The following is a 20,974-nucleotide window of genomic DNA, read 5'->3' as shown; positions in this document are numbered from 1 at the left end:
TAATTTAACTTATTTTCTATTGTAAAATTAAAATAATTTATCCCATTTCAATCGGACTACCTGGGTAAGTAAATGAGGTAGTATATACGGAAGGGTATACTGCTTGGAACAGTATCTGGAACGTAGTAGGAACTCGGTAAATACTGGTTACCTTCTCAGTAACCCAGTTTACCTAGAACCACAAAGAAGTTTTGTTTGCTGTTTTTATTTATTTATAAAAGTATATTTTGAAAAGATAACTCATTAACCGGTTCAGATGATACAGGGAAAAGTCTTACCATCTCCGTCCTTTGGCCACCTAGTTTCCCTCCCGGAAGCAATGTAATCAATTTTTTTTTCAATGTAATCAGTTTCTTAAACGTTCTTTGGGAGGTACTTTACACAAACGAAGCAATAGTAGTGCACTATATGTACAGTTTTGCACTTATTTTGAAAGTCGTTCCATCAGTACAAAAGGAGCTTCCTCAGGACTGTTTTTATGGCTTATAAAATGCCATTATACGCAGTTGTTGATTTAATCAGTGCAGGAGTGAAGGATTTTGGGATAGGTTCAAACCATTTGCTATACCTGCTGTAATGAGTAACTCGGTATATACATACAAGTAGGATCTATTCCTAGAAGTATGAAAGTTGGGTCAAAGGGTGTGGGCAATATAGTTTTGATAGATATTGCTCAATTCTCTTCCATAAGTACCTGTTTCTCCATCTCATCATCAACACCATGTTATCAAATTTTATGATCTTTGTTAATCTGATAGCTGAAAAACGCTATGTCAGGGTGGTGTAATTTACAGTTATCTGAAGTGGAGTGAGCCACATTTCATATCTTTAAGAGACACTTAGACTTTCCTTTCTGTCTGCTTGCATTTTTTTCTCCTTTTTACTTATGGATCCATAAGAGCTCACTATACATTAGGGAAATCAGCTCTTTGTTAGATGAATTGGAAATATTTCTTCCCTAGTTTGTGGACTTTTGACTTTGCCCAGAGTGTTTTCTGCTATGCAAAAACAGAAGATATTTATGGAGTCAATCCATCCATCCTTTATTTTTCTTTGATTCTGGGTTTTGTGTTGTAGTTTTTCCCCACTCTGAGGTTAAAAAAAAAAAAAACCTCTTAAGGTTTGTTGTGTTCTTTTTAGGATTTATTTTTATATTGCAATCTTTGATCCATTTGGAATGTAGTTGTGTGACGATCGTAATATTCTTAAGAACTGGTACTAACCTTTGTTGTCTTATAGTCTGATCAACCTGTTAATACAGATGGGAAAGAGAGCCCTGGCAGAGGGGAAATGCCAGTCTCCAGACCCTTCTCCTCCTCCAGAGTTCCCTCTCTCAGGGAGTGGCACCCTCCATCCAGCAAAGTGCTAAATAAAGTTCAACCTTCAACCACGGCATCTAGTCTATCCTGCTGATTCTTCCTTCTAAATGTTGCCGGATGCATCCACTTCACCCCCACTAGCTAGCTCAGGCCCTGTCATACTGTTCACACATCAGGGCTTTTAACTGTGCTGTTATCTCTGTCTGCAATATAGCTGACTCCTTATTCAGGCCACAGACCTTCCTAGCCCACCTTACCTCAAGTATCCACATCACTAGGATACCACCGTATTTTACTTTATTTTTTCACAGCACCGATCATACTCTGAAATTGCCTTGTTTATTCACTTGTTCACGTTCTTCCGCCTCCACTAGAGCGTAAGCTCCCTGGTATCCAGGGCCAACTTTTTTCTCTCTCTCCTACTGTATCCCTAGCACCCGTGACAGTGCTCTTCACATGAAGGGTGTTCAAAATATTTACTAAGTGAACAAATGAATGATCTCTTACTGAACTACTTTAATGGCCTCTTAATTCTCCTGTTTTCCTGCCTCTCCATGAGCTACAGACACAGGGAAATCTGAACTCTCTTCTGATTGACATGTTAATGATCACTGAACAAAATCAAGGAGTCCAGAGAGAAAAAGGGAGCATAAGGCCACTTGTGGAGCCAAAAAATAAAAAAAATCAGGACTGGTGTAGTGACCAGACAGGATCAGGGGACCTGGCTTCTGGTGTCCGATCTGCTGCCTGCTGTGTGACCTTGAGCAAGTCACTTCACCTCGCTTGGCATCTTCCTCTTCTGTAAAGTTAGGACATTAAAATCTCAATGATAGAGGGAAGTTGACAAAATCAAGTGGAGATATGGGTGAAAGGCTCTGTACACTGCCAAGGGTTAGGGCACAGGGAAAGCTCTCCTTTCTTTCAGGGAGCACGAATGTCTCCTTACCTTCGGGTCAGCTCTGCTGTGTTCCCCGGCAAATGCAGGCAGATGCTGTGCCAGGCCTACGTCTCTCTTCTCTACCATGTCCAGCTCCTGCCGGGCCCAGTGTCCTACCCAGGGCATGGTGCCTACCAAGAAGCCTGAGGCTGGCAGGTGCAGCCAGGAGTTTCTGGCGCAAGGACAGGCATGCCTGCCACGCACGATGAATGCAAGACCCTTTTTCCTCTGGGCCCCAAGTCTTTCTCTGAGGAAAGTGCGCTTATTTATCTCATCTCCCGAGACACAAAGCCATCGCCAACATAATATAAGTGGCTGTAGGTGGTGTTCCCAGAAGATGACAAACAGGGAGCTCTGGAGTCCTGAAGCCTCGGGGCGTCAGGTGTGCCCAAGCTTTTGTTTTGGAGGCAATGCCTGTTTGTCTTCTTTCAGTCTCCTGGAGCCGAAGGTTCCTCCTCCAGCTGCTTAGAAAGGATTTTGTTTATTTCGTGGGCCAGCAGAGCTGTCCCAACTCCACAGAGAGATTATCCTGCGTGAAAATGAAAAACAGCCTCCTGTGCTTGTAAAATACAGAAGAGATGATCCAGTTAAAGTCAGACCCTCTTTTGCCATGGTTCTGTCACAGTCTCCTTTCTCCGCTGGCCTCTTAGATGTTGGTAATCCCCATGCTGGCCTTTGAAATTTCTGGGGATTTTGCTTGTCTGAAATTCAGAAGCCTAGGAATTTCTGATTTCACCTCTTCTTTTAGTGCCTCCCTTCTCCCAACTGTCCACCGAACCACTGCCAGAGGAATCGCTTTGCCAAAGCACAGTTCTCATCTTCTGGCTCAGAAGTCTTTTGTTCCCCACTGCCAACAGGATAAAGTTCAAATTCCTTAGTGGGGAATCACACACTGCCGCCATTCAGCTTTTCAGCCTCAGCGTGATTGATTTCAACATAAATTAAATCATAGAATATATATCAGTTATGGTTAGCTTCAGAGACAGGCCAAGTTCTAGAAACTTAAATAACACGGAAGCTTGTTTCTCATGTAAAACAAATCCTGACAGTGGGGCTTCTGGGTGCCAGGAACCCAGGCTTCTGGGATCCTGTCACTGACCCATTCTTAACATGATCGAAGATGGCTGTGCAAATTCTAGGAATGGGGTCTGTGTGCCAGCCAGGAGGGAGGGGGAGGGGGAAGAAACAGGTACAGGATGGATACTGGCTATACGTTAAAGAGGTTCTTAAGGAATCGACACCTACCACCTCTGCTTGTGTCACAAGGGACACAGACCTTGTCTGCCGCAAGGAAGGCAGGAAAATTTATTCCAGGCTACCATGTGCCTATGTAAAAATCATCAGGGTTCTTAGGAAGAGAATGGATATTCAGGGGAAATGACAAGATTCTGACATAAATGTCCTGCCCCCATAATATACTTTGCTTACTCTGGTCCCTAAGTCTGTCGATAATGTTTGTTGCCCTTCCCTACCTGAGAAAACTATAATCATTCTTTAAAGCACAGCCCAGGGGCGCCTGGGTGGCCTAGTCGGTTAAGCGTCTGACTTCAGCTCAGGTCATGATCTTGTGGTTCATGAGTGAGAGCCCTGTGTTGGGCTCTGTGCTGACAGCTAAGAGCCTGGAGCCTGCTTTGGATTCTCTCTCTGCCCTTCCACAGCAGCCTGCTTGTGCGCTTTCTTTCTCTCAAAAATAAACATTAAAAAAATAAAAATAAATAAAATAAAGCACAGCCCAAATGCCCACCTCCAGAACCCTAGAGATATTGTTCTTAGGACATTTTGCATGTCCCTCCACAGGGTCTCTGACCATCGTGTTATGAACCTTCCTCCTTCAGGTCTCCCTCCTCTAAGTCTGTACCAGGGGCCGCTCCCTCTCCATGGCTACAGGCTCATCACTCCCCTAAGCCCAACACTGGACTCCACCTGAAGAACCTAATTCTAACTGCTCATTCCTGTAGCCTTTGGGCAGCCTCCACCCTCTCAGGCTTTTTCTCAAGGACAGAAGATGGGGGACGGGAGGGACTTGGGCAGGCTGGAGCTGATCCGGAGTGTAGGTGCACCAGGTAGCGACTCTTATCCAGAGGACATGTGCAGACCTCCCCCAGCGCTGGGTGGAAGCTAAGTCCTTTTCTCCAGGGACACACAGGATGCTCCCTCCCACATGTGGGGGCTGAGCCTGGGTGGCTCAGTCGGTTAAGCGTCCGACTTTGGCTCAGGTCATGATCTCACAGTTTGTGGGTTAGAGCCCCGCGTCGGGCTCTGTGCTGACAGCCAGCTCAGAGCCTGGAGCCTGTTTTCGACTCTGTTTCCCTCTCTCTGGCCCTCCCCTGCTCATGCTCTCTCTCTCTCTCTCAGAAATAAATAAAACATTAAAAAAAAAAGTTATATATATAAAAAAAGATGCCCCCACAGGTAAGAGCCTTAGGTCAGGGGCCGACATACATGTTTGTAACTAAACCCGAGTGCCCTCTGGCCTTCGGAGCCAGTTTTCCCAGATCATCCTGCTGCTGAAACCCCTCTGTGCCTCGCCAGTTCTGAAGGCTAAGTCCTGACTTCTCGAGCCTTCCTGCTCTGACTCGTGCCCTCACACTCCCCTACCTCAGGCAGCAGAGCCAGGCTCACATATGTGCTGCTGGTTCTGTTTGACACACTTTTTCTTGCTTGGCCTTCAAGACTTGCTGTGGATGACACCTCTTCCACGAAACCTTCTTTCAACCCTCAGCCTTGAACCTTCATCCTTGAACCCTCAGGCAGAGCTGCCATGTCCCCAGGGCCCTCTGGACATCTCTCAGTGGCCTCATTAGTATGCTGGGAAGATTGGTCCTCTGCACTAGGCTAAGCAACCAAAGGGCCAGCCCCCGTCTCCACCCCCTCAAAGGCATCCCTTAGCCTCAGGCACACACTAGGTATCCAGTAAATACTCCATGAAAAGGGCTCTTGAGCTCTGGAAAATGGGCCAGGTGATAAGGGAACATTCCAAAGTCTCTAGTTTTTTTGCTCTGGGTGAGCAGATCCTAAGGCAAATACAAAAAGTCACATAATGCCAACCTCTTCTCCTTGTCTGAATAAAGCTACTCATTTTTCGGAGCCCACTTTCACGTCAGGAAGGCGCCCCTGACTCCAGGCCTGGGACAAGACCATAGCACTTTGCATGCATCTTCTCTAGCACTTGAATCACCATAGCAGTGACTGTGGGCCTGTTAACTCAACTCAGGGTTTCTCTGTGTTTCGCTGTGGACATTGGGGGCTGGATGCTTCTTTGTTGAGGAGGGCTGTTCCATGCACCATACGATGTCTGGGCAGCATCACGATCTCTACCCACTAGATGCTAATCGCACCCTCTCAGTTATGACTGAAAACAGCCCCAGACACTGTATGTCCCTGGGGTAAAATAACTTCAGGTAGAGAAGCACTGGTGTAACAACCATTTTGCCTGTTAGAACAGACATTCCATGAGGGTGGTCCAGCCCCGAGACCCCACCTCCTTGGCTCCTTAGCCTGGCGTTCACTCTCCCAGGCAGCTGACCTCCTTCTGTCCCACACAGAGCCTTGCGCCACCCAGAATGAGTCAAACCTTCCTTTCTGCTCCTCTGGGACAGCCTAGGGGTGGAGCCTGCATCCTACTGGCTTTTGCACCCGCCAGTGCCCATGCTCATTTTACTTTCAGGGTGTTCAGGAAATCACCGCTGGGGGGGCAAGTTGGAGGATGGGCTGAGTGCTGGAATGGCAGGTACACAATTGAGGGTCCTTCTCGACAGGGATGACTTCTGTTGGTTTTGTGTGTGTGTTTGGTTTAGGAAGTTCAGACTTTATTAGACACCCAGGGGCTGCGGGCTTCACAACCCTCCTAGTCAGGGCAGCCTGGGGAGGGCCCTGAAACCAGTCCTGCCGATCCGTCTCCCCTCCCACCTCACTGTGGCTCCTGTGTGATCAGCACATGGTCAGAATCTGCTTTGAAGACACGAAGGGCCGCACTGAGGCTTCCAAGGCGCGCTGGTAGTCCTGCAGTGGGACCTCGGAGCAGGCAGGGGCCGTGAGCTGGCCTCGGCCGATGAGACGGCACAGGGTGAGAATGAGCTCCTTGAACTGGGCTGTGGGAGGTTGGAGGGAGTCAGACATGGGCACAGCGGCAGGGCATGGCAACACAGACCACAGGCCAGCCCCGGTGGCAGGAGCTGGCCCTGAACTCCAGGAAAGCCCCGAAAGTCCAGGCTTGACCCCGGAGAGGGAGGCTGAGGCAACAAACGGGTCCCTGGTGGGGTAGGACAGAGGAGATGGGGCACTGCCCTGAGAGCTGATGGGCAGGCAGAGTGGTGGCTATGGGGGTGCAGACCCACAGCACCCGACTGGGGTGTAACCAAGAGTCCTGAATGGTGGGAGGGGCAGGATTACTTTGAGGCAGGGCAGCTAGAAGAGGCACAGGGAGGGGTGGGTGTGCCTGGCAGGCCAACTGAAGTGGAACTGATGGGCTTGGCTCAGGGAGAAGAGCTTTCCCTGAGAGCCCAGAACTCCCTTAGAACTCTGTGAGTTGAGAGGTCCCAAACATCCCCTCTTCGGGCCTGCCCCCAATATGGTCCAGGAAGACGACAAGTGGCAATACGGTCTCGGCTTTGGCCGAGAAATGTTTTTTCATAGACATCGATTGATGCAACATTCAAACCTAATCACGTCCCCTGTTTCAAACACTTCAGTGGGTCTTCGCTTGCCTTTCAGATAGAGTCTGAGCTCCTTAAGAAGGTCTGCAAGGCCTTTCCTAATCCGGCCACAATCTATCTGTCCATGCTCCCGCCCTCTACAACGGGCTTTTGCACAGGCTACGTTTCTGGCCCAAAACACATCACTGACACCACCACCTTCCTCCCATTCATTGGGATAACTCCGCGTGGTTCTTCACTCTCAGCTCGAGGGGTTGCATTTTGGGCAGCCAGTCCTCCAGAGGAGGAGGGACAGTGTGCTGGCTCAGGTTCTGGAGCTAGAGAACTAGTTCACACCCTGGCCGCACCACTCCCTGGGGGGGGGGGTGACTGGACAAGCTACCTAGTGGCTCTGAACCTCAGTCTCCTTCTCTATGAAACAGGGCAAACAACGTCTAGACAACTATGGCATTTAAACTGAGACAAAAGTCACCTGTCCAGACCCCACGGCTCGGCCAGGCAGAACCAACACTAGTAACGGTGGGAGCAGGACTAGAACCCCGGCCGGCTGGCTCCAGAGGGCCCCACATGGCTGTCTTCCAAGGCGGATTTCCCCACTGGCAGCCGCTCAGGATGGGGACGGCACCTGACCTTGTTCCATGCTTCCACCCCCCCGGGGCTAGCCCGCTTTAGCCCAATACCAATTTGCTGACCGTGGCTGTGGCTAGACAGTATTCTCCTGTAACCTGTCATGGCGCTCCAGAGCCAATCACCCCTCCAGGGCTCAAAATGGCCGGTCACTTCTGCAGTAGGCGTCGCCCTCCCACGTGACCGTTGGCAATGGGGCCATCATCCACTCACCTGGACTATGGTCCTTCTTCCACTGGGACAACCAAAAGCCTCGAAGTTTGACATCCTTAAAAATGAGCTGGCTCTGTGGACACAAGAAGGACGTATGGGACTCTGAGGGCAAGCGCTTCGGGTGATGCCCCCCACACTCCTGCCCAAGGACAAGGGCACCATGTGGATTTGGACGACGGTAGTGTCCAGGCCCATGTCCGGGCCTGCCTCCCCCGCCAGCTTACCACAGAGGCTATGACAGGCTGCTTGGCCATTCCCCCGTAGGTCACCATGGTGCCCCCGGGCCTGAAGAGTCCAGAGAAAACAGAGTGGGTAGAGGCAGAGATTGAGCTCTTCTCGAACCTGCCAGAACACTTCTATACCAACCCTGGTTTCTTAAAAAAAAATTTTTTTTAAATATTCATTTTTGGGGGGGGAAGGGAGGGGCAGAGAGACAGGGAGACCCAGAATCCAAAGCAGGTTCCAGGCTCTGAGCTGTCAGCACAGAGCCCGAGGCAGGGCTTGAATTCATGAACGGTGAAATCATGACCTGAGCCAAAGTCAGACGCTTAACTGACTGAGCCACCCAGGCACCCCTCCAACCCTGGTTTTTGAACCTCGATCTCAGAATCCTTGGGAAGGTTTCAAAGACCACAGATTCCTAAGCTCGACTCAGACTTAATGAATCAGGAAGCAAGAATCTGTAGTAAATTCAACCAACAGACACCCCGTCAGACGACACGGATGTGTAGCCAGGGCTGGGAAGCCACTGCCGTGACCGCCCAGTCGGGCCTGGATGAAGGTTGCAAAGAAACACTCTGCTGAGAAGAACTCAAGACGTGAGCTCAGTCCGGGCTCCCCACCACTCCTAGAGGTGGGGCTTGGGCAGGGCAGACACTGGCACAGACCTCCACCCTCCGTCTGTCCACGCTCCTTTGAGGACCGGTGAGGTGAGGTGGACTCTACAGATAAGGAATGGCGTGGATGGGGAGAGGGCAGTGGCCATTGCCCTTGGCTGCAGGAGGGGTCGTGCCAGGACCCGCTGTCTGACACCCGTACCCGTCCCAGCAGTCCAAAAGGGGAGAGGCTTAAATAATTTTTAAAAACTAATAAGCTTGGACCTCTTCTGCTTGACTTCACCTGTGCTGCCCTCCCCATCCGCCGGCTTTGAGAAGTCCGCTGGTCCAGGGTGATGGGGGGTGTGTATGCGATGCTTTGTGAACTATGAGACGGAAGCAGTTGCTGTGTGATGCAGCTCACTCTTTGTCCAGGAGGCTTGTGGGTAGTTTGGTCTTAAGATCCCTTTCACCTGACGCCGGTTCCAGAAAGTAGCCCCTTTCTGGGATCCAGCCCTCCCCCCAACTTCCCACTGCCTCCGCATTTGTTCTCATCTGAAGAGCTGTTTACTGGGTGTTTTTTAGGTGCCCGGCCCAAGTCTGCACATTTCCACGTGCACTGATGTGGTGAATCAGCACTGTGACCCCAGGGGAGCACCTTCATTGCTCTTGATTTTACAGTGGGGAAACTGAGGCCCACCTCTGTAGAGCGATTTGTGCACCACCTCAGTGTCTTTCAACTAATCTTCTGAGGCAGAAAGGGTTTATATCCCTCCCACTGTAGACACAAGGAGACTGAGGCCTGGACCCTTTAGGTATTGCCTGACTTCTCACGGGCCCACAGCTAGTAAGTCGCAGAGCTGGAACTTTCTGACTCCAGTGTCTACACCTGTAACTGCTACTCAAGGCCTCCACCTACAGCGAGTGCAGCTGCTCTCGGGGCTGCCGGAGTGGGGCGGAAGGGGTGTGCTCAGGAGTCACAAGGACTGGGGGCTAAGCCTGGCTCTCCCACTTCCTATACTTTGGGCAAGGTGATTACCCTCTCTAGGCCTTATGTAAATGGATGGGGATAGTATCCTTCGCCTTGGTGGTTTTGCGCGGGGGTGACAGGTAAGCCAAGCACAGGGGAATACTCAGTGATCACTATCACAACTCTCTGACCACATGACCCATCTTCCCATCTAGCCTATGAATTCTAGAGAATTCTCTGTATCCCGGAGCTAGTGAGTGTTAGCAAGTATGTTTCAACCAGTGTTGCTGAGGGGATTCCTGCTTTAGTTGGAAAGTATCCTTTCAGGTGGCCCTCAGCTCAGGAACTTTCTATTAACGGAAAAAAGGATGGAAGGACATTTACACACTGCTAATATTGTCACCAGTGCTTATCCCCCTGGGTGGTGGGACGATAGCGAACTTTTCTGCTTAATTTTTCCTTTGTGCTTTTTTGGGGGAAGGCTTTATTTTTTTTTTAAAGTAATCTCCACAGCCCATATGGGGCTCACACTCACAACCCTGAGATCGAAAGTAGCACGCTCCACCAACTGAGGCAGCCAGGTGCACCCATCTTTTGCACTTTCACGTGCCTTTGAAATGCTTTGTAATAGCATAATGTTACCTCTGAAATGAGAATCTATTTTTAAAAGCTAATAACAAATTCAAAAGCTAACCAGCTAAGACTAAGTGACTTTTGAAGATGCCCCTAGGTTATGAATCTATAACCGTTCCCCTATACAAAAAGCTTAGCCATCCACTTCTGGGGTCCCTTGGAAAAACAAAGCGGCTTGGTCTCTCAGTCACTGATAAAGCAAGAGGCTGAGAAAGGAGGTGCCCGGATAAGCAGGAAACGATCATGATCCATTTCCTACCCAGGGTTAGGCTCTCCTGGCTTGGCTTGCATTGCCCACTGGGTCTGGGTCACCTGACAGTCCCCCCAGCTAAAGGCCTGGAGGGCTCCAGCCAACCAGACCTGCAGGGCCAAGGGACTTACGCTAAGTGTCGCAGCAGCTCTGTGGAGCTTTTTCCGCCAACACAGTTGAGAGCGAGCCGGGGCTGGGGCATATCCTGGAAAAAAGGAACCTGTAGTGAGGGAGCTACCACTGTATGCATGGCATCTCTTCCTTTCTTTTTAAAATTTATTATTGAGACAAAAACAGAGCATGAGTTGGGGAGGGGCGGAGAGAGGAGGAGACACAGAATCTGAAGCAGGCTCCAGGCTCTGAACTGTCAGCACAGAGCCCAACGCGGGGCTCGAACTCATGAACCATGAGATGGTGACCTGAGCTGAAGTTGGCTGCTTAACTGACTGAACCACCCAGGCGCCCCTCTTTCTCTCTTTTTTTAAAAGTAGCCTCCATGCCTAGTGTGGGGCTTGAGCTCACAACCCTGAGATTGAGAGTCGCATGCTCTACCAACTGAGCCTGCTAGGCGCCCCCTTACACGTGGGGTCTGATGCTTGTGACAAACAGCACTTCCCTTCCACAGGTGCTATGTGGAGAGGTGGGGCGGGGGCAGGGGGAAAGCAAAGGAAAATGGGATGCAGTTGCCTTCACTCTCTGCTCTGCAAGGACCTTTGCTTTATTAGCCGAATCCTGTTATGTTTTGGGATTTTGTTCAAAACTCCTCTCTAGGAAGGGCCAGACAGACGGCATCTCTGTTCCTTTTCAAAGGACTCCAGGTCCCCCAAGTGTACCTCTTCTCTGCACTCACAACTCAGTGTGAGTTAGAGGTGCTGATCTGCCGCTTCGGGAATGTTCTCAAGAGGCAGGCTTTCTCAAGTGAGTGTGTGTGGGTGGTCACTACAGGGCCCGGAGGAAAGAGGCTGAGGTTCAGTCACCTATTAGGTAGGCTGGGGGTGGAGGTTCTAGAAGGTTAAGAGTCTGGGAGTTCAGAGAGACCTGGGGCCAGCCCTGACTCCACTCATAACTGTGTGGCTTTGGTGAAATCCTTTCTCTCTTCTGAGACTTGGTTTTCTCCTCTAAAAAAGAGAAAGCACCTGCTTTGTGGGGCTTGTGTGGGGATTATCAGATGCAATATAAAGACAGGGCTTTGGAAATGGTCCTTCTTTCCTTTCTCTTCCCTCTCTGTGCCTCAGTTTCCTCAGGTCCTCTCCCAGCTCTGAGATTCCCACTGGCTGTATGGACTGATGTGGCCTGCTAAAAAGACTCCAAGGTACAAGTGACCCAGGTGCCCCGGACTTTGTCTCTGCTGCCTCCCTCGCAGCATCGGGGCACTTAATGCACGCTGTCCCCTGAGGGAATGGGTTTTATGTTTCCACAAAAAGATGAAGGGGGGATCTAGAGAGGAGCAATGGGGCTGGTCCCAGCTTTTCTATCAGGTCAACTTTTTCTGGGGGGAGATGAGCCTAGAATGAAGGCACAATGCCCCTCAGCCTACGTACCTTAAACAAATGTTTCATCTCATGCTTCCGTAGCTGCTCTTCGGTGAGAACGTGCTCGGCCCCCAGACTCTTCAGTCTATCAGTCAGCTTCTGGATGTCAGGCCTGGAAACCAAACACAATCCACGGCCCTCGGCCACTCCTGCTCACTTGCTACCAGAGACTTCTAGGGCTCCTCTGCCATGGCTGGAAGCACGGGAGTTTCTCTCTGCGGGAAGCTGGGACCGGGGGCCAGCCAGGCGCTGAGCGAGGGGCTGGCTACTGGCGTCCGGTGCACTTTAACACCTCTTGGTCTTGGTCTCCTCACTGGCACCACTGGGTGATTTCTACGTCCTTACCGGCTCAAAGGGGCTAGAACCATCTGGCCCGGGGAGGAGTCATTTCACTTCCCGATTTTGTCTCCTGAAATGACAGACTTCATTTCCTCTCCCCTACTCTTTTCAAGGGGCTCTTCAGGGCTCTTCAGTTGTGCAAACACACTCCAGCCCAGGAGTGGCTCTCGGCCTCTTTGGCCAAGGCAAACAGAGTAACTTTTGTTAACACAACTGAGGGGACAGGGAAGGGAAGAGGGTGTCAATTCTCCTCCAAAGACTGGGACTCCACGACGGATATAGCTACGTTTGCTGACAGTGAGGCTTAAGGAAACGGTGGAAAGAGAACAAGGCAGGGAGCTAAGTCTGTTACTGACTTGCTGTGTCTTTCTGGGCAAGTTGCTCCCTTTCTCTGAATCCTGTTTCCTCCCTGTAACACAGATGACAAGCCTGCCCCATCTCCTTCACAGCCACATTTAGTGCAGCTCAAGTGCCACACGGATGCAAGGGGAGAAAGGGGCCTAGGTTAGGCAGTTTACAGAAGGAATAACACAGCTTAAGAGATTCCCAAATGCGAAGTGTGGCTTTGAAATCATAAAGTTATCACAGAGTCTCAAAAACTCTTAGCTGCTCAGCAAGAGCCGGCTCCACCTCCTTCCTGCTCTCCCTTGCTTGACGTTTGGGAGAGTCACCCTTCCTATAGCCAGAGGCCGTCTGCGGGCTGCTTATGCACGGGCGCCATCTGGTGGTGATAGGGGCACTTGCAGGGATGCTGGGTGGAAACGCAATGGGTGGTCTTGTGCAATGGGATCAGGCGTCCCCACGCACCTGTCTCGGACCACATTGATGGTCCTCAGGCCCAGGGCTGCAGCGATCTGGATGACTGCTTGCCCCACTCCACTGTTGGACGCATTCTGGATGACACAGTCTCCTGTAGAGCCAGGAAGAGACCCAAGTCAAGTCCTGGAGACCTGTAAACAGGTCAAGTGCTTCCCGCCTGGGATCCTATTGTAGGGCAAGAGACGGGAGTCCTCAGGCTCAGAATGACCCAGGACCTGGCTGCTGAATCTTCTCAGATCTTGCTTACTCTTCTCCCAGGCGCCCCCCACCCCCCACCCCCGCAAAATTCCACATGGCCCATGGTGCCTCGCAGGACTTGGCAATTCAGAGTCCACTCAGCATGTAATTTAGATCCCACTGTGTAAATGATTTTATATTGTTAATCATTCTCTCGATTTTTATGTCCTCAAATCTCTTAGGTTATTTCCATGGTGTGCAATGTTTCCCTCCTTTTCTCTTCCTTCGTTTTGAAATCCCACACACCCCTTGAAGCACAGCTCAAGTGCGCCTTCCTTCCCATCTTCCTTCTGTGTGCTCCCCTGGCTCCTGCACATGGTGTGCCCTGTCTTACACTTGGTTGTGGACATGCCCATTTCTAGCAAGAGCCTGCAGCTTCCTGAGGACACGGCCATGCGTCATTTCCCCTTTGTGCTGCTCAGGAAAGGCACACGGCCTTGAAATGGGATCAGAGTGCCAGAGGAACCCACGGCTCCAGAAACAGCATCCTACAGAGAGTCTGGTCAAAGCCCGGGCTTTGGAATTGGTGAGTGGGGGAGGCAGCGTGGCATGCTGGGGGGAAACGTGGGCTCTGAAATCAGATGGACCTGGTGTGAGTTCCAGTTTCCCCACTGACTGTCACTCAATGACACAGGACAGGTCACAACCACCATTTCCTCCCCCTAAAACAGGAATCCTTGGGAGCACCAGTCAGGAGGCTCCAGATTAGTCAAATGCCTTTGTGTCCAGGAAGGTGTGCTGTTACCCCGAAATGCTATCTGAAATTCAGGAATCTGGAGCTACAGACAGGGAATTTCCTGGAAGAAGAATGCCCGTTTTCTGCAGGCAGGAATCAGTACACAGATTGTCATTAGTGGGTTATGAAATCAAGCTAGTGGGTTGTAAGCAACATTTTTTTTAAGTTAAAATTGAGGGACAGAAATTAAGAAGAACGCATTGCATCACACCCACTAAGGTCAATACTGCTCCAAAAAATTTAGTTTCCATTATATATACACTCATATCTACATCTATGTACTGGATTACCGCGTAAAATGTAATTCTTACCATGGGTCAGTATGAGAATTTAGTTTAACTCTGATCCAGCCCAGACCACACCTGCTCCGAGGCAGGCGGGTGGAGACACGCACTATGGGCATCTGTGATGGGATGCTGTCAGAATACCCTGATGTCCACCACAACTGCAGCCCAATTCACAGGTGGCCTGAGGGGAGGGGCCGCAGGTGACCAACACGACTCCGGCACCAGGTTCTCCCCCAAAGGCTCCCGAGGCCGCTCTGGCACAGCTGGGAGAACCTGCATTTCTCTTTGCAGGAAGCTGGCACTGGTTTTTAGCCAGCTACAAGCTGTAGTGGCAGTCTAAATTTATCATGCTCCAATATCTCTGCCTCAGTTTCCTCACTGGTGTGGCAGAGCTAGACCAGGTGATTGATTTCTCTAGTCCCGGGACATGCATCCTGTGCAGGGTGACCTTCCAATGATGGGGGGGTCAGTGCTGAGGTGGGCTCCGTGAGGGTCTTTGGGGGCCTCCGCCCAGCAAGATGGAGCCCCGCTCGCCCCCGGCAGTAAGCAGCCTTCACTGGCTTTCCCCCCTTTCCCTCGCTTGCTCTCTCAGTCCTTCACCCCTGCTTCCGGGGATCACCTCCCCAGTGAACTGTCCACCCTCAGTCCTTGCCTCAGGCTCTGCTTTTGGGGAGCCCCGAACAGAACACCTGGCTTTGTCATTCCCTTGCTCAGTGATCTCACCCAAGTAGCTTACCTCTCCGGACCTCAGTTTCCTCCTTTATGAAAAGGAAGCATAGTAAAAGTAGCGCACATTGTGTGCATGTCGTGTGCCAAGCCTCAGGCTGCGTGTTACACTGCAGTGTTTCAGTTAACCGTCAAAACCCCTCATTCTCCATGTTTATAGGTGAAAAATCCGATGACCTGAGAGGTCAGTTCACAGTGAAAGGGGAGGCTGGTGTTCAGACCGAGGTTGTCTGCCTGAGGCCTGAACTCTCAACTGATGATGCCAGCCTCACACACTGCTTTGAAGATGTACTGCCCTCACTGGGGAATTGCAGGGAAAGGCACTTATGTGAACTGGAAAGTGCCCCAGGAATGCTGAGTGGAATTTCTCAGTTCAGCATTTTGCTGGGAACACAGGCACTGGTCTCTCCTGTCTGGCTTTGCTGGGTCCCAGAGCTTAGCACAGCTCCATATGTTTTTGCTGAATGGCAGGACTCCATCCCAAGCTCTAGGGAATGCGATCCCTCAGTGGTTATCCAGAATGTTCTCCTCATGAGGTTCTAGCACACTTTCCAGGAACCAAGCTAGCAAGACAAGAGCAGCAAGCATACGCTCACCCAGATTAGGGGCCCGGAGGAAGTCGGGAAGTTCCCAGGGCCTCAGGCGCAGGATTTGGGTCACACCGAGTCAAGAGACCCCAGCCCACTCCCTGAACCTGTGGGTTCCTACCAGGCCGCAGCTGCTCAAAGTCCGTCAACATCCTGTAGGCCGTGCAGGGATTGACACCCAGGGTAGCGGCGCTCTGGAGAGGGATGTCACTTGGAACTCCGATCAGTGTTTCCTCACTGAACACAGCTTCGGTCCGCCAGGTTCCTGAGTCAGGGGATGGCACCAGGGTTGTGAGAAAGGATCCCTCTCCACAACTGGCCCCAAGTCACCCTCCTCAGTAAATAGGCACTGAAGACATCAGCCTTCAGGTAAGACTAAAGAGAAAAAGAAGATCCTGAAATCCTTTGGACTCTCTCTGAGTCTTCATGATAGTGATTTTGTCATTAGCACGTTCATTACCATTAGATGTAGCTACTGTCACCCAGCAGGTGGCTAAGGAGCTGAAACTACGGGACACTGAGTAACATCAGGACCAGTGCAAGAGAAGCTGCGAAAGCCCCCACTTCCCTATTTAGCCATCACCCTCCTCACATAGGGCACGTCGACTTGGGTCGGTATTATGGAAAAAAGCATAAGGTAGGAGTCGAAGGCCCGTCTTTGGGATCTGTTTTTGCTGTTCAGCTAGTTTGAGCCAATTACTGAGTTTTGGTTACCCTAATATGTAAATGACGCTGGCCTCCTCCAAGAGCCGCTGCACAAATCAAATGACCCAAGGGAAATGACAGACTCCTGTTGACTGGAGAGAAGTGATCATTCATCTCCACCCCACGTCCTAGCTGAGGACAAAAGAATCATAACATGTCAGTGTCGAGAAGGCCCTCAGAGCATCAGGTTTAACCTCCTCATTTAACAGGGCAAGCCATGAAAGTGACTTGCCCAAAGTCACCCGGCAAATCCGGGCGCCCCACCTACAGATGCTTCGCGTGCACCCACTGAGGAGCCAGGCGCTTGGACAGCGTAGATGCATCCCGTCCTTTCACAGAGTTTCATTCCAGGGGAGAAGAGGCGAGAAACAGACAGGTACAGGAGGGAGAACTCCTTGAGATGGGCGCCAGGAACAGCTTCTCTGAGGAGGCGCAGGCTAAGAGTTAAAGGGTACAGATGCCAGCCACTCACAGGGTACAGCAGGAATGTTCTAGGGAGAGGAAAACGCATACGGAGATGCTCTGAGGCAGGACAGGCAGAGGACGGACCTGGGACATGCACGGCAGGGCAGAGTGACAGGAGGAAAGGCGTGGGCCACGGCTCAAGGGCCTTGGGTCACAGAAGCATCACCCAGGCTCTCAGGATCTGGACCCACAGTAACCGTGAGGCATGCGGCCACTCAGTACAGTCACATATACAAATGTGTACACCTACGTGTAACAGAAATCAAAGGTTCACGGAACAGTATTTACCCTACTACGTATGCTGTGCTGTTATTTTCTATTCTGTTCTGACTGATTTTAGGGGGGGAAATGCCATTTGCCACTCGTTAGATCAATTTCACGAACGGGTCACAAGCCACATCTGACAGGTTTTCACCCACGCAGGCAGGGTCCTGTATAAAGCAGAGGTGAGGAGGACAGACTTGGAGACAGACAGACACACAATTCAAGCCTGGGCTCTGCCACATACTCGCTAGGTCACCTTAGAGAAACCATTACGGGCTTGGTGTCTGGTGGCTGTGGGGTCTTGGGGGCCTTTGTCCTACAACTCTGCAGCTCTGGACTGTGTGCACCTGCCCGGCTGCTGGGATTCTAATGGTACCCAGACACCACATGGTCAGGCCCAGGGGGGCAGGGGACAGTCTAGGTGACTACTAATTATGCTGTAGGCGGGGAGAGACAATGTGGGGCTTTAGGGACCAGGTGGTGCAGACAAGAGGCAGGAACACGTTTTATTAAGAGCTTCTCTGGTTCCAGAGTAGATCTGTGGCTGAGAAAACAAGACACTGACAAACTGAAGGGTTCCTTTGGAATCTAGGTGGTATCCTGGCATTCTCTGGGCTTCACCCAGCCTGGTGTTCAAATCTTTATTGTCCTCTTCATCATCATGGCCCCTACTTCTCGTAGCCAACATGTACCATTTCTACTCTGGCCAAACACAGTGTAGGGCTTTCTCTGCATGAAGTCAGGGGTGTTTTCTGATTTCCCTTAAAGGCACGACAATGGCAATTCAGAGCCTGACACAAACTTCTGGGCCCTGGTAGTTCCTTATCCTCTTCTACAGAGAACCTGGGTGAGATGGGGGCAGCGCCCATTGTCAGCCCTGAGGGCTTTCAGGGTTTTACAGTAAAAATCCTTAGATCCTGGAGCGGGGAACCTGCTTAAAACTCCCGGCTCTGCCATTCATGATTTGTGTGATTTGGAATTCTCACTTTACCTTCTTCAACACTAATGTCATACTGTGAAGATCAAACGCAATGACGTTTGTACAGACTATCGGTGTGCCTAGTACATATAGTGAGTGTGTTATCACTGTGCCCGGGACATATCATGGGTGTGTAATGTCTCTTGGTGCCCTCACTGCTGCCCTGTGCTGCCTCAGGAGGATTTTGAGGGTTTCCAATTAGAAGATCAGTCCGCACATTCTCCGGCCCAGTCTCCCCGGGGACTGGCTGCGTGTGGGGAAAAGCGGGCAATGGGCACAGTTCAGTAACGTGAAAGACGGCCAAGGTCTGGCCAGTTGAGGACCTATCTGTTTAATGACTGCCACTCTTGCTAAACTGCGGCCTTCACTAGAAGAAAGGCCATGTCTGTCCACTGCTGTATGCCAGACCCCAGCACAGTGCAGATGTACTCAAAAAATGTTTACTGAACAAACGGAATGATAGTCCCAGCAAGAAAAAATTCTCTTGCTCTTTGGTCCCTGGTGGGAAAGACTTCCCTTTTCTCTGGGGAGAAACCCCCGTTCTGGCTGACACCACCACCTCCACAGGCGCGATTCCCTACACCCCTCGTCCTTTTTCTTCTCTCCAAATCTAGTAACTGAGCCCTGCTCCTTTAGCTCCTAACTCCATCCTGTCTTCCCCAGCTCTGTGGCCCTGCCTTGTTCAGACCCTTATCAACTGAAGCCTGAACTGTTTAGCCACCTCTTTACTGGCTTCCTGCCTCTACCCTCCACCTGTCCAAGAGTAGGCTGTGCACTGCCCAAGTTGTCGTCGTCATTGTCTTCTTCTCCTCCTTTTTTTAAAGTTCATTTATTTTGAGTGAGAGAGAGGTAGAGAGAGGGGAGACGGAATCCCAGGCAGGCCTGCACTACCAGTGCAGGGCCCGATGCGGGGCTCAAACTCACAAACTGGAGATCATGACCTGAGCCAAAGTCAAGAGTCAGATGCTTAACCGAGTCTGAGACACCCAGGCACCCCCACTCATTCTTAACTCTTCTTCGGGCCTCTCTGACCACAGACGCGAGCCGTCTATGACCGGGCCCCAGCCCGCCTCTACAGTCTCCTCTGTCCCCGCAGGGACACAGCCGCACCAGGCTACAGTGTCTCTGACAGCGCCGAGCCTGCTCCCGGTAGCTTTGCATGCGCTGCACTCTCTGGCTGGAAGTCCTTCCTCACCTAGCCCACAGGCTATGCTTCTACTCGGTCTTCCAGACCGAGTTCAAGCACCACTTCTTTGGAAGTCTCTCTGAATACTTCCCGAGATGGGGGACTCCTTGGTGTCCATCCTCTCATTACAGCACTAACTAGACTGTTCATCGTATTAAGCGTTGTTTTTCCATCTCTGGGGCTGCAGGCGAGAGGGGAGCCATTCTTGGCAGCTTTTCTGGTCTCAAAGGAAAGAACTCCTAGTAGCAGACTTCTGTTCCTGTTTAATCCTGCCTTTTCTTTCTAGAACTGCTCCTTCCTCACCTCTGAGGCTGTCAACCACAAGGCCCCACCCTTTAAACCACAAAAGTGGGCAAGACACTCAATGGAGGCAACTGGGACCGCCCAACCCCAGACCCCTGGTGTACTTCTTTTGCCGTATAACTAATGAGGCTATTTTACTGTAAAAAAACAAACAAAAAAAAAAACCAAGAACTGGTTGACAGTTTGTTGGTTTCATCTACTGGTTAACAACTGGTTTCACTTCTGCACTGACACAGTCCTATTTCGTGTTATACCAACTTAACCCCCCCCCTTTTTTTTTTTTAACTTTTATTTATTTTTGAGAGACAGACAGAGCAGGAGCAGGGGAGGGGCAGAGAGAGAGGGAGACACAGAATCCGAAGCAGGCTCCAGGCTCCGAGCTGTCAGCACAGAGCCCGACGTGGGGCTCGACTCACAAACCACAAGATCATGCCCTGAGCCAACGTCAGCCGCTTAACCGACTGAGCCACCCGGGTGCCCCTCAGCTTTAACCCTTGTAACAGCCTAAAAGGTAGCGTGGAGTTTTGACCCCACATTTCCCAGAGAACTCTGGAACATCTGTCAATGGAAATGTGAAAACATGCCACAATGAGACAACAACGTGAGAGGCTTTCACAATCCCATACAAAGCCCAGTTATAAATGTGCATCCTGGTATTTGGAAACTGATCAAGGAAGAAATTTTAGCAAAAAAAAAAAAAAAAGTGCAATACTGATTAAGGTGACCAATCAATAAGCACCAAAAAACTGTGATCCTAGGAACAAAAGACTGAAGACAAGTGCTTAAGGTACCTTTTGTAGATTCGCAAAATAAAACCAGTTATTTGTGTGGTATTGACATGAATCTACGTGACCCATATGGAATGAGCTGAAATATCCTGTATTTTGCAGTAGTCTTTTCGTTACTCATTTTGTGTTTGATGGTGTCCTTTTTAGCAAATGTCTTTTTTTATTTTTTCACAATTTTATCGTTTATAGCAAAATTGCCCTATGGCCAGTCAGCTATGCTGCGAAGAAGCTTGCAGTTTAGATGGTGTAAAACTACGGAGTGTGGAGGGGTTCAGAGATGGGCAAGGACCCAGCAGGGTCGGTCAGAGCCCTGATGGCAGAGGGATATGGTTGCACTGGACGCATCGTGGAGGCCACGTTCCTTTGTTTGTTCCCAGACTGACGCGAACCTCAGGATGCCAGTGGCCATCTGTGAAAGGTTGGTTTGAGTCTCAGCTGCACCGCGTACTGGCTGGGTGATCTTGGGCAGGTTGCGTAATATTGAATATTTATCTCATACCTCCCTCCTGTTGTGGGAATAGCTGAGTTCATATACGTAGAGTGCCTAGAACTGGGCCTGGTGCAAAGGGAGTAGGCAATAAATACTTGTGGATGTTACTGTA

The 20,974-nt window shown here is 50.6% G+C and overlaps 1 protein-coding gene and 1 long non-coding RNA gene across 5 annotated transcripts in view; both read right to left on the bottom strand.

Annotated features, from left to right (window-relative positions):
- Positions 1-1,599: 1,599 nt before the first annotated feature.
- Positions 1,600-3,802, bottom strand: LOC120230529. Its single transcript, XR_005528066.1, has 2 exons — positions 2,266-3,802; positions 1,600-2,118 (listed from the first exon to the last, which is right to left on the bottom strand). It is a non-coding gene; the product is annotated as an uncharacterized LOC120230529 (long non-coding RNA).
- Positions 3,803-6,043: 2,241 nt separating this feature from the next.
- Positions 6,044-20,974, bottom strand: part of MECR (mitochondrial trans-2-enoyl-CoA reductase) — a 30,797-nt gene continuing 15,866 nt past the window's right edge. For 3 of the 4 annotated variants that reach the window (XM_039234074.1, XM_039234095.1, XM_039234085.1), the window contains exons 4-10: positions 15,804-15,947; positions 13,098-13,200; positions 11,961-12,063; positions 10,551-10,624; positions 7,976-8,036; positions 7,752-7,824; positions 6,044-6,347 (exon numbers count right to left, since the gene is read on the bottom strand). In XM_039234074.1, coding sequence (XP_039090005.1) covers positions 6,187-6,347; positions 7,752-7,824; positions 7,976-8,036; positions 10,551-10,624; positions 11,961-12,063; positions 13,098-13,200; positions 15,804-15,947 — 719 coding nt within the window. In that variant the 3' untranslated portion in view covers positions 6,044-6,186. The remainder of the gene's footprint in view (positions 6,348-7,751; positions 7,825-7,975; positions 8,037-10,550; positions 10,625-11,960; positions 12,064-13,097; positions 13,201-15,803; positions 15,948-20,974) is intronic. The other variant, XM_039234082.1, reaches the window with a different exon arrangement.

This window comes from Hyaena hyaena, unplaced genomic scaffold (assembly GCF_003009895.1).
Source record: "Hyaena hyaena isolate Hyena2069 unplaced genomic scaffold, ASM300989v1 scaffold_3, whole genome shotgun sequence".
Classification (NCBI taxonomy): domain Eukaryota; kingdom Metazoa; phylum Chordata; class Mammalia; order Carnivora; family Hyaenidae; genus Hyaena; species Hyaena hyaena.
Note: the sequence above shows the minus strand (reverse complement) of the source record. Positions and strands in the feature narration are given on the sequence as shown.